We start from the raw sequence: 15775 nt of genomic DNA, 5'->3' as shown, positions 1-15775 counted from the left end.
AATCTAGCTCCCTCCTTACCAACTCTATTCATAATAATCCCTATGGAACCCTGTGTTTCCCCCAACATGTGGTCAGCTCTGAGGCTGTCCAAGGAACACAGGTCCCTGGACTCCTGATCTGGCTGTGATCTTGGGCTGATTCACAGTGGAGGTGGAGGGCAGCTTATGATCAAAATCCTTCACATTGCACATAAATGCAGTTCTTGCTATTCTTATGAGCAAGACAGACTGTGTGCTGTCAATCCCCAGCGTTTCCAAATAAAAGCCAAATTGCTTTTAATGTCCCAACTTCCTGGAATGAGTAGGAAAGAATACAAGGACCTGGATGGGTCATTAGTCAGAGTCCCAGGACTATAGGGACTATAGGATTCTCTGGATCTCTCTGGACTCTTGAGATGTTCTAATTCCTAATCCACAAGAGCTGGAAATGAACACACTTGGACATTTCCAATGAACACGTTGCTGAACTAATATTGTTGAGAATTAACAATAAGCAAAATTTATGGGTAACTCAAAATAATTTTTTCAAGTATCAACATTTTCCATTCTTAAATGGAAATATATATGGATTTTAATTGATTTAGTAGACTGCAGTCTACTACATGTCATGCATTATGATAGGCACTTTCAAATATTTTATTTTATTTTCATAAATAACAGGAAGTAGATAACATTATCATAATTTTAGAGACAAAGAAGCTGAGTCTTAAAGCACCCAAGAAATTATCCAAAGCTATTGCCAAGAGCTGGGGTCTGGTTCCAAATCCAGGGAACTTTTCAGAGTTCTAACCTGAGATATAATGGGACTCTGGGCTGGGAAACCATAGTAAAAATTTGTCAGCCATGCATGTAAAGTGGTTAAATGGGCTGTGCCTAATATTCCCAAGAGCTTTTCCCATGAGAGTCAAATACATTTAGTATAAGACAATTAGTTGTTCTGGACACTCAGAAGATACATAAGGTTTATTCACAAAGTGTACCCTGATCCCCTGAGCTAGAATTTATATCTTCGGTCCTCAGATCATCCGCAGCCCTTTGATTGGACCCGGAACACTGTCTATGGCATTTGTGTTATGTGCTTTATTTTCCCTTATGACCACACCTCATCTTCCTTAGCAATGTGGACTGCGTCTTATTTACTGTTGTATCATCCATAGACTCTAGTCCAACACACAGAAGGTTTTTGAAATAATTTACTTCACCGATGAGTGAACTACAGTTTCCTGAGAATGTATATGCTAATGTTCCTTTGCCAAAGCAGGAGAAGCAATTTGATCCAAAGAGCTGGGGTGGGAGGATCACTGACAAGTGGAAGGTCCTGATCACTCACCCTTCTGTCCTCTTTCAGGAGCGGCTCTGCTCTGGCCCAGCTCTATGGAACTTCTGCTACCTTGGAGCATCACCATTTTAACCACGCTGTGATGATCCTGCAAAGTGAGGTACAGACCTAATGTTATGTTCATGCTCTTGACAGAAAAACCAATAAAACAATGTTTGCTACCTCTCCCTTTGTGGTGCCACAGGTAAATACAGAGAAGAGGACAAGTGTTGTTAGGCCAAACTATTTTCTTGGTGGCTTTGTAAAATTCTTTCAGATGCCTGACCAAGAACCTTATTCAAATTCTTCCCGAGCTGATTCATTTGGGTTTCATTATTGGTAAGGAGACTTCGCAGAGGGGACCACTTACAGTTTGTCACCAGAGCACAGGCTTACCTTGCCGGAGGAGTATAGAGAGACTTGATGGAAATAGCGAGTGGCCCAACATTCTCACTTTGTGAAATTCAAAGCCATTTTAAAAGATGGTAGAAGTAGAAACAGGGTGAGAAAATTACACTTTATTAGCACAATCGAGAAAGCTATAAAAGATAAAAGAGCTCCAAATCGCTGGTGGGAGCAATCAGAAAGTGAGAATTGCAGCTAAACTTGGGACCCAGGGCTAAAGCCATATGCCTTATTTTGTTTCATGTGGCAATGTAGGAGCTGGAAATAGTTGGACTTTTGTACTTTTAGCTCTCCATGGAGAAAAAGACAAAAACACTAACGGACTCTGGCTGAGGCATCTGAGTTTTAAATTGCCAGGAAAGGATCTGTTTAATTTTCTGCAGGCGTACAGAATTTTTTTTTTAGGCCAAGAAGGGATCATCTGTTCCCCATTATTTGTCAGTTCTCTAGCTGTGCCATTAATTATTATTATTATCATCATTAAGGCCCTGCTTCGCTGGAATAGCATCATTAAATATGGAGGGTGGTTTTTTTTTTTTTCCTCCAGCCTATCTGGAGAAAGCATGTCTTTTGCAATATCATGAAAGCCTTCTTCAACCCCATAAAGGAGAGTCAGCACTCCGGAACCTGATGCGGCTGGGGAAGAGCAAACCCGCTGGGGGAGATGTATTTTCAGTTGGGAATGAAACATCAAGGGTTAGGCTCTCAGTAACTCTGACAGAATCCAGCAGCCCAGCCTCCAAGGCTCTGGAATTTTCCTATGCAAGCCATGTTTTTAGCTGAACGCTGTGAAGGAGGAGGGGTCAGGAGGAGGTTGGGTACAGATGGTCTTTTCTGTATGGGCAATATGATGGGTTGACATCGGACCCCAGAAACTCCCACCTTTGTGATAACAGGAATTATAATAAACAGGGCGTTAGTGTTTTCTCAGAAGGTCATTTGTTTGTCTCTTGGGAAAAACAAACCCTGCTAACTCAGAATTTGTCTTCACACAAGCAAAATGCGTTGGCTGGCCTCCACTGCACGGTTGTCTCTGGAAAACGCAGAACAATAATAACAGAACTACGCCCTGAGCAACTGGACTGTGGGTCGTGGCCTAGAGCTTTCCCCGCATCCCCTCCTGTCCTGCCCTTCAGAAAGGCAAAAATGCACATGGCATTACACCCCCGCTTTTCAAATGAGGCAGAGGCCAGAGCATAGTTGCTCCAGACCTTTCTCCCTCCACGGTCGGTTTTCTTTCCATCAATACCAGTCCTCCCTAAACAAGGAGTAGAAGCAATATTTCAGGGAAAAAATCTGTCTCGGGGACCAAAGGCGTGAGGCATTATAGAAGGCCAATTTGCATATAAACAATACATTGGTTGCAAATTAGCTGGGTTTTTAAAATTATTTTTATTAAAGCTTATCAGGCTAGCTTTATCACCTCTATCAGCTATAAATTGTGTCCGTTGTGTTACGTAAGTCCTTTAAAATTGGTAAAATGCGCTCTCTCACAAAATGATCAAGGTCCTCAAATTCAGACCAACTCCCTCCTGAATTCCACATAGTTTTGACTGTCACTTACTCCAAAAGGCTGTATTTCTTTCACTGGGAGATTCTAGATATGTGTCTACATCCGGGTGACAGCTTCTCCAGAGATCTACCCACTTTCTCCCAGGCCCCAGCACACCGGCCTGTGACTGATCCATGGGGCAAGGCTCAGGCAAAGAAACCTGGGCAGAATTATGGTGTGGCCTACCTTTAGTTATTTGTCTTCTTCCTAATGGCTGAATTAAGGGTCTGGGAGAGTTCATTTGAAAATTATTATTAATATTGGACATTGTCCCAGGTGGAACCAATATACTCTAGTCTTTAAGGAACGGAGGGTTCACCCAATGAGATAAATTAACTAAGGGAAGGAGATTATCATCTGGTGCTTGGTAAGAACTAATTTACTAATTGATATTCTGGTTCCCTGAAAGAATTAATTTACCTCTAGGCAGAGAAGAGTTTATTCTCTGGCCGCGATTCTGCGCCTCCTTTGGGCACCGTCTTCTGGCTCTAAACGCTGGCTTGAGACCCCTCCAGTTCCCCGGCCACATGTTTATGAGTTCATAATTCATGCTAAGAAAACTCGATAGATGAAAAGTCCCTGACTCTCAAAGCAAATTAAGTGAATTGTCGGTCACTTTACACAAGGATTTTTTTTTTTCACTATACTAAAAACATTGCAGAACTGTATATTGTAGCTGAAACAAATTTTGATGAAAAGAAGGGTATTTTCCAAAGGCATGGAGTTATACAGATGCAAGTTTTCCTAAGGAAATATCTTAACATCCCAAGAACCATGCCAAGAACGGTATCTCCTATATCCTAGCCACTCAGTAATTACGTACTGGACTTCATCTACACATACCTCATTAGGATGTATCTTCACAATTTAACACAGGATTTCTTAAGCTCGGCTGAGTTGACACACGAGGCCAGATAAATCTTTGTTGTGGGGGCTCTCCTGTGCATTGTAAGAGATTTAGCAGCATCCCAGGCCTCTATCCATCAATGGCATGCCCATCCAGTGTGACCATCAAAAATGTCTCTAAACATGCTAGAAGTCTCCATTGCCAAAATCATCCTCAGTTGAGAACCACTGGTCTATGGGTTTTTTTCTCCTCTTTAAAGCCATTTGTTGCCATAGCAGGTGCTTCCAAAATGCCAACTTAAGTCTTTATTAGTAAAACTAGTATTCATTTTCGGGTTAGAAAGATTCTCAAATGTCTTGTCAACTTCTGCACTCCGCAATTCCACAGGAAGTGGCAGTCAAACGGAGTTGTTGGCACAGGCTTATCCACAGTGAGACAAATTGAAATGTTTTCAGAGTTTTCTATTTAAGACTAACAAAGTCTGGTAAAGATTAATGAAGTACCCCCCTGGTAGTCCTCCCTCAAAATGATTCCATTTTCTGGCTTTGCTATGTTTGTCAGAAAATCTGTTTGTATTTGCACAAAATTTCATTAATTTTTAAAATGATTTTATCATGTGCCCATACTTTTTTTTTTAAATATAGGAGATACATATAATCAACAACCTCAGATTTAATGTTGTCTTTTGTGACTTTTTTACTTTCTCATTACAGGGTCACAACATCTTTGCTAATTTGTCCTCCAAGGAATACAGTGACCTTATGCAGCTTTTGAAGCAGTCAATATTAGCAACAGACCTCACGCTGTACTTTGAGTAGGTATTGGCATTTGATCTATTTGACAAATGGATATCTAAAATTTCATCCTGTAATTAATTTTCAGGTCCATATTTGGGGGTTGCCTGTTATTGTAGCACTAGTGTCAATGTGTAAATGTGCTAAACTTTCTGTTGTTGTTTTTCCCTTATCTAAATGAATTTCATTAAGGTGGTATCTGTAAGACAAGAAAATTGAGGCTAGCATTATGAGATTTATAGCTTTCTTTCATTTTATGAACTTTGAGATTTTTGACTCTGAAGCTAAATGATGGCCGTTTTATTTCAGAGACTGGTTGAAATTGCTATATTGGACTGTTATTTCTAGTCAGATCCATAAGGGCATTGATGATGCTAATGAAAGATTTGTTGCTGAAAGGTTGACTTGAAATCCAAGCCCTCATTTCTTGCCTCTCCTCTAGATGTCTTTCTCAGAACTGCTATCCCCTTTACCCCAAAGTTCAAGCCTCTATCTGGGCTGGAAATTCCATCCCTCTTACATCCTCTGAGACCTGCTCCATCGGGTACCACTTATCTTGGCAGCGTGGAAGTCTCTTCCTTCACCAATATGCATAGTTTCCTCTTTAAAGACCAACTTTCCTCCCTTAAAAAAACTCTTTCACTTGATCCCATGGAGATCTTTCATTGCTTTTCAATTTACCTTTCTCTCACTGCCTACCTTTTCAAATGAATGGGACATGTTAGGACATTTATTTTCCTAACACCTAGTTACACTTTGAAGACCGATGTGCACCTTCACATTCAGCCAAAATTATTCTGTTAGAGGTCGCCAGAGACTTTCTTGTCCTCAAATTCAATGTCCTTTACTCATTTCTGATATTATCTAGCTTCGTTGAGACCTCTGAAGATTTACAGGCTTCTCACTGTCAATTTCTGCCCTCTTCTCTTCCCCAACATCTGACTGCTTTTCTCTCTCATTTTCTGGGTTCTCTGAGGGTTCCTTTCTTCTTGTTTCCATAAATGATTTCTCGAACCCATGTTCCTCTCTCTCTACTCATATTTGTTCCCTTCATCTCATCTCCATATAACCCTATATAGGTATGAAGAAGGCTCTGGAATTCTTCAGTCTAACCCTCTCTCACATCCTATCCAATTTCGACCTCAAAAACCTTCAGAGGCTTCATTGCTTTCAAAGCAACCTCGAAACTTGGTTCAGCTTCCAAGGCCCTCCATAATCTGCCTGCAGACTTTTTTCCTTCTTATCTCCACTTCTCTCCTGCATGATTTGTCTGCTCCAACCAGACTGGTCTACATATTATCCCTTGAAAATATCTCATGAGGTGCCCCTGTGCCCTAATCACATTGTTTCTGCATGAAATCCTGTCCCTGCACTTCCCCATCCAGCAGAACTTTCCTTTACAGTCCATCTGCTCCATCACCTTTTCTAGGAAGCCTGTTTCACTCACTTTGAAATATCACAATGCACTCTGGCATTGTGTCAGTTAGAATTAGATTCAATTGTAAGGAACAGAAACCCTAAAATAATAGTGACTTACTTCTCTGTCATGTAAAAGAAATCTGGAGAACCACCATCTAAAGTTGGTAGAGCAGTCACATTAAGTCATCAGGGACCCAGTGCTCCTTTTATCTTTCTGAGCTGCCGTTTTTGACACATGGTTTCCACCCTAGTCCAAGGTAGCTGCTCAAGCTCCAACCATAATGTCCACATTTCAGCTAGCAGAAAGAAAGAAGGGACAAAGAAAAAGGGGGCTAAAAGGTGATGCAAGCCATCTCTTAGGTAAGTTTTCTGGAAGCTCCAGAGAACCCTTCCACTTACATTTCATTGATCAGAATTTAGCCATTTGGCTATACCTAGGTTGAAGGAAGTTTGGGAAAGAAAGTCTTTATTCTGGGTAGCCATGTGCCCTGCTGAAAAAAAGTAAGGGTTTTATTATTAATAAAGGAAGGAAGAATATTAGAGTAGGCAACTAATAATCTATGCTGTAGGTATTGTTGGATTCTGCTGAATGACTTAGTCCATGGTATTGTGGAAAGAGTAGAGGCTTTGGAGGTATGTTGGTTTGGATTAAAATTGCATTCTGGCAATTAAACCAGGTAGGTTGAGTCCAAGTGTCTATGTCCTCTTCTTCCTGAAACTCCACTGAAATGATACCAAATACATTTAAAAGAACAATAAAGGCATAAATCTTCAAGGAGAGAAAGATTGAGGGCACATAACTGATAGGAGATGCCAATACATTAGTGGAAAAGAGAAGGCTGATCAACAAAAGGTAACTGATCCAGCAGAGTAGAAGTGATAGGTAGGACCTACAGAGGCGAACAGCTCTGAGAAGCAAGACAATCTGCCCTATAAGCACTTGTTTGGAGCCCAGAGACAAAACATGCCACAGAAAGGGGATGTGACACTCAAAGCTTAAGTAAGACAAAGAGATTGATAGCAAGTCAGTTTATAGAACACTCAGAGACCCACAAAGTCCTTCCCCAAAGTAACCAGTAAGCTTCCTTTCCTCTACCCTTGGAGACAGCCAGAGGCTTATTCCCTGAGAAATTAAAGTGCAGACTCTGGACTGAGGAAAATATGAGATGGGAATGAGATACAGAGCTCAGAAGAGGGAATGAAATGAAATGGAACAAATCTCTGGATTGAGAACCCATAGCCCAGTCACCCGGAAGCTAGGAGTTCAAAAACCACATACCCAGGGTTGTCAGATTTAGCAAATAGAAATAGAAGAACCCCCACGAAATTTGAATTCATATCAGCAATGAATAATTTTTAGTATAGATATGTCCCATGTAATGTGTGTGTGGGATGCATATAAGCAACTCCTGCCCAGCCTTTTAATGCCTTACTATACAAATGGATACTGGGAATCACAGAAAATTTTGTGAAAGCCTCCCATATGAAAGAAAATGGGAAAAAACGATATTCAGAGCAAACAGGAAGAAGAAGAAAGCAAAACCCAAAAACTGTTGTTAATATCCTTAGACAGCTAAGATATTACATCCATGAAACAAGAACAGGATGCTTTAAAAAATAATAGGAGCCACCATAGAAGAAGAAAAAGAAAAAAAAAAGAAAGAAAGAAAAGAAAAGAAAAGAAAAGAAAAGAAAAGAAAAAGAAAAAGAAAAAGCTCTTGAAATTAAGAATATTATGGCCACACTAAAAAATGAAATGAAAGCACTGGGAAATATACTCAAAGGACAAAAGGAAGCAATATGGAAAACACTGTTGTGTTTCATTATGTGCTTTTCAGGACTGTTTAATTTGTTAACTACATGCATGTATTACCTTGATAAGTACAAATTTAATTAATTTTTGATATGTATCTTAAAAAGCAAAAATTCCGGTTCTGCCACTACCTGGCTGTGTGTCACCAGACAAATTACTCACCTCTTGAGCCTCTTTTCTTCATGTGTAACATGGAGATTACAATACCTATGTTACCTGTCTTATAAATGTCTTACATCTCATAAGTGCCTTGTATTTCTGATAAATGGCAATATCATTGCTTTATAGCTCATTTATTTTGCATGCTTTGTGGCCCTCTTGATTGACTTAACTATCCTGATCTTCCATCTTTTTCTGAAGTGATGCTCCTTGATTTGGGATTTATGAAGGCCTGTATCCCTTCAATGTTTTTATTTCCTGTCTCTGACACTTGCAGGATTTTGTGTTATTTTTTCTCAAAGTCGAAGCATTTTCCCAAGCCAGGTTTCCAAGTAACTTCTAAAGAGGAAAAAAATCTCACCAGTTGGAGTCCATTTATCAAGGCCTGTTAGGGATGTGTCGAATCACTGAGTGACCGCTGGGACGCAGCCAAGGAAGTTGGTTTCAACTCGTTTTCTCATTACTCTGTTCTTATCTTAATGCTGCAGCCCCTGCTGTTTGCTGACTCCCAAAGAAGCCAGCTTGTTCTCTTTTTGTCAGCATTATTGTCTTCTGAGGTTCCAAATAGCTGCTCATTCCCTAATCTAGACCTTCAGGAGGCTGATTCACTTGCTTGTCTAAAGTTGCATTAAAGTGTTGCCATATTTTTAGCCAAAACAATCCCTAGGGTTAATGAGGGAGAACAGCAGCCACTACCAACTGTCACCTCAATGCTTTTATTTCACAAATATACAATTGTGGAACTGGAAAGGATGCTAGTCATGATGTAATCCAATTCATCTCCTTTATTTTGTAGATCAGGGTCTGAGCTCAGAAAGGTTAAATAGTGTAGCTTGGGTCACATAACCAATTAGTGGCTAAACTGAAACCCATGCCTTCTCTTTCAGGGGTTTTTCCACAATCACTGTGTTCCTTCTCTAATGGAAGAATCAAGAAATAGTTGTCATTTGGGTTGGAGATACATTATATGGAATATTGACCTTCCCAGATGTGTATTAATCAGTTCAATTTGAAACCAGCATGGGGTCCCCTGTGCCCTCTCCCAAAGTGGAGCTGGAAACAAGGGCTTGTGTGCAGTCAGCATAGTTTTGGAAGTGACATCAGGAATAGGAGTGGGGGACTGGGCTGGTGAAATGGGAGGCAGGAAAGCTATTGTGAGGACACATTGCTTTGTTTGTCATCACTGTGGTCAGCTGGGCTTGATCCTGCAGAGACTGTCTGAAAAGTTTCAGACGCTGCACCTCAAAATTATCCACTTGCCTCCATCCTCCATCAGCCAAGGTTATTCCACGAGTGTTAATTCCCAGGACTTGGACTTCCAGGATGTATGCACCTGAGGGCTGGAGGTTACTCCAGCAATTACCAACCCCACATGGGGAGTCAGAGCAGTCCCCCACCACCACCACCAGCAGAAAGTAAGCAAGGCACCAGGCAGCCTGGGCAGGAGCTTGGTGCAGCAATGGCTGGAGAAAGGTGGGCCAAGAGGGTGTGGGTGGTCTGGCACTTCTCTCTTAGGGTCGGAGGATCACTGGTTCTCCTGCCCCAGCTACTCAAACCAAAAGTCAAGAAGTGCCTGGGTGGCTCAGTCAGTTAAGGAGATCCAACTCATGATCTCAACTCAAGTCTTGATCTCAGGGTCATGACTTCAAGCCCCACATCAGGCTCTATGCTGGGTGGAGCCTACTTTAAAAAAAAAGAATTCATGATACCATTGAGGTCAACCAAAAAGGAAGCTCACTGCCTTCCTCCCCCAGGAAAGGGGAAAAAGCACTGTAGAAAGGGCCAGTGCAGGCAGGGAGACACTCTTTGGACTTTTGGAGAGGAGTTTATGAGGATCTTCCCCCAGGCAAGATCTCCTGCCATGGGCCAAAAGAGGAAAATACGCTTCCTAGAAATGTGGAACCCCTTTAAAAACAACCACAGAAACTGGTAAATTTAATTTCTAATGGCTTTGGGAATCCTTGGGATTCTATACTACAACTGATAGATAAAGCACAGATTTAAAAAATAAATAAATAAATAAAACAAACAAACAAAACCAAAACCTTAGTGTGAATTTCTAGGCTTCACAACCCAAGTCTGGGGGTTAATTCTTTAGTCTGATTTTCCAACTCACTGAAAACATTTTCCAGGTTCTGCTGAGTGATTTTCTGAAATTGATTTCCATGCCTATTTCTGAGTCCCTGCAGTGAATAAGGCTTTGATAATTAAATAGTAATTTCAGCGCCTCAAGCAGGACTTAGATGTACCCTATCGGTAACCAGCCATGCGACTTTGAGGGAGTCACTCACTTAATCTCTCTTCGCCTTGGTTTCTTGTCAGCAGCATGGAGGCAGGCATATCAGCCATATCAACCCCCTAAGGTCCTTGTGGTGGTCAAAGTAGATTACCTATTTGAAAGATAATCTGGCATTTAAATAATTAAGATTTCAATAATCTAAATAATGTAAATTTAAATCATTTAAGTTTGATAACTTTGATGATTTAAAGTACCTTATAAAGAAAGCCAGAAAACTTAATAGAAATTACACCATAAAAGATGAGGCTTGTTGGGGGGAGGGGGGAGGCAGAGGAAGAGGTCCAAAATTATAAGCATTAAAATTTCAAAGCAAAGTCACAAATCCCTGTCCTTTTGTTTGCATGTAAGTCAACAGAGATGATTATTAGTAAAAGCAACAACTAGTATTTCCTGAGTGCTTACTTAGGAGCTTTATATTCACATTATCCCTCCTTAATAAATAGAGCACTCCTGTTAGAACGGGCACTGTTATTGACCTCATAATACACAGGAAGAAACTGATGTTTGGAGAGAGAGTCAGTAAATTGCTCAAAGTGTTAAATGGTAAAGCTGAGATTTGAACCAAGAAGTTGGACTCTCTTTAATCCCTGTGGCATTCTCTCTGCTGTTCCAGAGCTATGGAACTGAGGCCAATCCTGGGAACACTCAGGCATCAGGGGCAGCAGTCACTTGAGTATGCCCACACGGAGGCCGATCCCAAGCATACTAGGTAACCAGCAGATAGCAATTCCACTGCAGGCCCACCATCAGGAGGGAGGAGGGGTGGAGGCTCCAGGTTAGAGCTGCTCAGGAGCCTGTCTGGTGGGGCTGAGACTCCAATCTAGAGGCTCTTTTTTGCACTTGAGCTAAGCTAGGGCATCAGAAGTTGGCAATTCTTTAGCTGTAAGACAGTCAACAGTTTAGTATCCCTCCCCAAAGGCTGATCACATGACACTATCTCTCATCCAGCAGGTGCCTGCACTGTGTTCCGTCCGTACTGTTCTAGCATTACAGTAGCTCCCTGTATCACCACTAGGATGGCAGCCCTATGAATGCCGACCTCTCACTCTGGGAGGCCCAAAACCTGATACGCTGCCTGACATATTGAGTTCTCAAAATATTAACTTTTTGGAATCAAATTCTCATATCAACTTCCAAGGTAGATTTTATTATCCCCATCTTATGGGTAGATCAGGATACATGGGCTTCGAGAGGGTGAGTAATTTGCCCAAAGTCATCAAGTTGTCTGTGCTCCCATCTCCCATGCCACATTGCCACAGATCATTATATAAACTGAGGATTATCCAATACTTTGCACTTTATAAATCCATTTGGATGCTCCATGCTTTTCCAGCTGGCTCTCTAAATGAATCAGAGGATCTTCAAACTGAAAATTTTCCATTTCCCTTTGTGCTCTACAAACATTCATCAGCAATTATGGAAAATGCCCGGTCTAATGGTATCTTTGTCTTTGTCTTTCCAAGTGGAGGCAATAACTAACATTTTTTCAAAAGCATCTGATAATGACAGCGAAATGTACTACATTATCTTAGATTGGTAAAGGAGTTATAGTTTGACCATCCTTTTAAAATTAGATTAATATCTAGAACAATTTATTTTTTTAAATACAATGGGAACTCAACTCAACAAATATTCACTCATTCATCATTAAATAAATGTTTATTAAAAGCCCACTGTGTTTAGTGTTTTCAGCTTCCACTGTTGCCTGCACTCAACTTAACCACCATATTGGAAAGAAAAAAGATAAATTAATGCAGAGTTGGGTATAATGACTTGGAAGGCTTAACCCGTTCTTATATCTTAACAGAGCCTAATGAATTAACCCACTGAAATTATTCTACTGTTAGAACAGGCCCCACCTTAGGTTGACAGAAGAAATATTTTGGCACTTCTTGGTGCATCTCAAAGCACTTTTATATATATTCATTCCCATACCCCCAACCACATGATATTGCAACTAAATACAACATGAGAATCTCATCCACTACACTTGTTTTTTTTAAAGATTTATTTATTTATTTATTTATTTATTTATTTATTTATTTATGATAGACACAGAGAGAAAGAGAGAGAGAGAGAGGCAGAGACACAGGCAGAGGGAGAAGCAGGCTCCATGCCGGGAGCCCGACATGGGATTCGATCCCAGGACTCCAGGATTGCGCCCTGGGCCAAAGGCAGGCGCCAAACTGCTGAGCCACCCAGGGATCCCCCACTAGCACTTGGCACTTATTAAAGTGCCTTTAGACACTTCTCCAGGCACTGTGCTAGTTTCTGGGGGTGCACAGGCAGGTAAAGCACAACTCTTAGCTCAGGGGCTCTGCGCCCATGGGGAAGAGAGACAACTAGTAAAACCACAGTGCAATGAGTGCTATGGCCAAAGTAAATGCAGGAGCAACTAGGTCACGTGCCATCTAGCAATGTCTTATACCATCTCTGGGACTGCTGATTATGCTTGGACTGAACTGACTCTTAAGACCTGTGTTGTCCAGTCCTTGGCCATTCTCAACATTCAGTCACTCAAGCCTTTCCATTTCCTGGATCCCTCCAATTTTATTCATGTCAACAGAAGCCTGGCATCTGACAAATAACTTCATTCAGGTTCTTAGCTGACCTTTGTGTTATCAGTGCTAGTCTAAAGCTGGGAGACCATTCAGTTTCAAAATTAAACATATGATTTTTTTAACTTAAGTCATAATTACTAGAGTTAACATCTGCATATTAATTTTCTATTCTTCTCTGGTGCTCTAACACCCAAATTCCAGAAACCTCTCCAGAGTCTAAATTTAGCAATCAACTGCAGACAAATGATTTGTCTGTTGAACTAGCTGTAAGGATACCAAAAGAACAAATCTCTTTCCCCCGCACCCCCTGACCCGGCCCCACTGCATACACTCCTGCCACCCCTGCCTGAGAACTTTGGGGTTGTCATTGCAGAAAAGCATAATGATGATTTGTCAATTTGGCAGTAAAACCTTCCTAACATTCATGGACTTTTAGTAGATTTGGAACAGTGAGATGAACAGATAAAGAATATGTGTGCATATATATACACGTATAGATACACAAATTTACTCCCCCAATTTTTTTGATTAAAACGTACACAGAAATGGTGATTTCTCGCTTTATAGATAAAGGGTATCTTCGGCAAGATAGATTACAAGCCAGAAAGAGTTTTAGTGTAGTGATGGGTGACTGGTAACCAATCTTCAGAATTATTTTTGAGGGTAATTTTAGCAGTTCTGTTCAAATGATGCTTCTTTTAAAGACTGCTATTTTTCTCAATGGAGCGTATGTCAGGAGAGCGGGATGAAAGCCTCATAAAAACATGCGTGATTATAAATGAGATTTTCCAGTAAGTTGCCTTTCAGTCACCGAGGTATTTGCCATTGTCCTTGAAAACCTGGGTTTGCAGTGCTTCGCTTGAGAAGTTAATGATACAGTTCCTCAGGACACAAGAGCCTGGATCCAGGGAGTATTATATAACTTTGTAGCTTTTAGGATGTTCCTTTTAGGGGTCCTGTGTTTTTAAGAGTGTTCCTATGTCTACGAGCTTCACGTATGCTCCTACTGTTGGGTCTGTATGATCTGTACACCCATACACATAGAGATGCCAAAAGGAGCAGCTATGTGGGCAAATTCATTTCTCAAAAGTCTAATGGATCTCACATTGCTGTTTTGTAACCATCATCACTAAGGAGGAGGTCAGAATTATGCCACCTGGAGCCGTGAGCCTCCAACTGGGCCTGGGCCACTTGCAGCTTTTCTGTGGAGCATCCCCCTGTTGATGATAGAAACGCTTCTGTCTGGTGCCTGCCTTGGTACTTGGTACGTGGCACTTCCTTGCCATGGCAGCCTGCAAAGCCATTACCTCACACCAGGGCTATGGGCCACTGCTGTCCCTATTCCCTCAATACGCTGGGCTCTCTAGCCCCAGGGTTCACGCCACACACAGTTTACAAAGATGATCTCAGAGGCCAGAACTGGGAGGCTAGGGGCTTAGAATCCACCTAGATCTGCTCACAACCACCAGGGGACCCTGGAAAAATCACTTCACCTTCCCTCACCTTGAGTTTCCTCACCTATAGAATGAGAGAAACAATTGATGTTTCTCAAAGGTACCCTGTACCTCTAACAGTCTATTATTATAATGAAAACTCAAACATAGGAAATAAATAACTGTGACCCAACATTTTATATATATGTGTGTATGTGTGCGAGTGTGTAGGCATATGCATGTGTGCATGTGTGTGCACAGAGACAGAGAGAGAGGCAGAGAGAAAATGCACACAAATTCACAAGGAGACATGTACAAGAATGTTCATAGCAGCATTATATGTAATATGTAATGGCAAAAAAAAACCCACCCATAAATAATCTAAACCTTCATCATCAGGAAATAAGTAAATAAATAGTATATAATAATATATGGAATAACCACATAGCAGTAAAATGAAATGACCTAGAACTCTACACTCACAAACACTGAGCAAGAAAAGCAAGTTGCTAAAGAATACATGCACCACAATGATAACATTCATAAAGTTTTAAAATATACAGAGCAATGGTTTGCATGATTTACCTAGGAAAATTGCAAGGATCTATGTGAAAATGATGTATGCGAAATTTAGAAAATGGACATCTTGTGGTGGAAGGGAGGGAGGGAGGAACAAGAGTGCAGAGTCGCTCAGGGGCCTCGGCAGGATGGGTAAAGCTTTATTATTTTTTTTAAGATTTATTTATTTATTCATGAGAGAGAGAAGCAGGTTCCTCACAGGGAGCCCGATGTGGGACTCGATCACAGGACCCAGGATCATGCCCTGAGCCAAAGGCAGATCCTCAACCCCTGAGCCCCCCAGGCGTCCCCAGATGGGTAAAGTGTTATTTCTAGGCTGGGTAGTGAAGAGGTAGATACATTCTCTATGGCTGATGTGTAATTTGTATACCTTTTAAGACATAGGAAGCATGCATAATAAATCAGTTATGTGACTTTTGCATGCCATTACTTCAAAACCTTTTTGCAGTCTTATGGAAATGATTAACCCCATCTCTTGATCTTTCAAGATGGTTAATTTTCAGGAACTTAAATTGTAAATACACTTTTTAAAAAAAAAAACCTTAAAATATCTATTTGACTATTTGTGTGATCAAATATATTACCAGGTGTATGAT

At 40.9% G+C, this 15775-nt stretch overlaps 1 protein-coding gene across 1 annotated transcript in view; it reads left to right on the top strand.

Moving 5' to 3' along the window:
* PDE11A (phosphodiesterase 11A) overlaps positions 1–15775 on the top strand; it is a 365302-nt gene that overhangs the window by 297394 nt on the left and 52133 nt on the right. Inside the window, exons 14-15 of the mRNA XM_025994270.2 lie at positions 1349–1439; positions 4836–4936. Of these exons, the coding sequence (XP_025850055.2) occupies positions 1349–1439; positions 4836–4936 (192 nt within the window). The remainder of the gene's footprint in view (positions 1–1348; positions 1440–4835; positions 4937–15775) is intronic.

This window comes from Vulpes vulpes, chromosome 3, assembly GCF_048418805.1.
Source record: "Vulpes vulpes isolate BD-2025 chromosome 3, VulVul3, whole genome shotgun sequence".
Classification (NCBI taxonomy): Eukaryota; Metazoa; Chordata; class Mammalia; order Carnivora; family Canidae; genus Vulpes; species Vulpes vulpes.
This window is presented reverse-complemented; position numbering and strand designations above follow the sequence as displayed.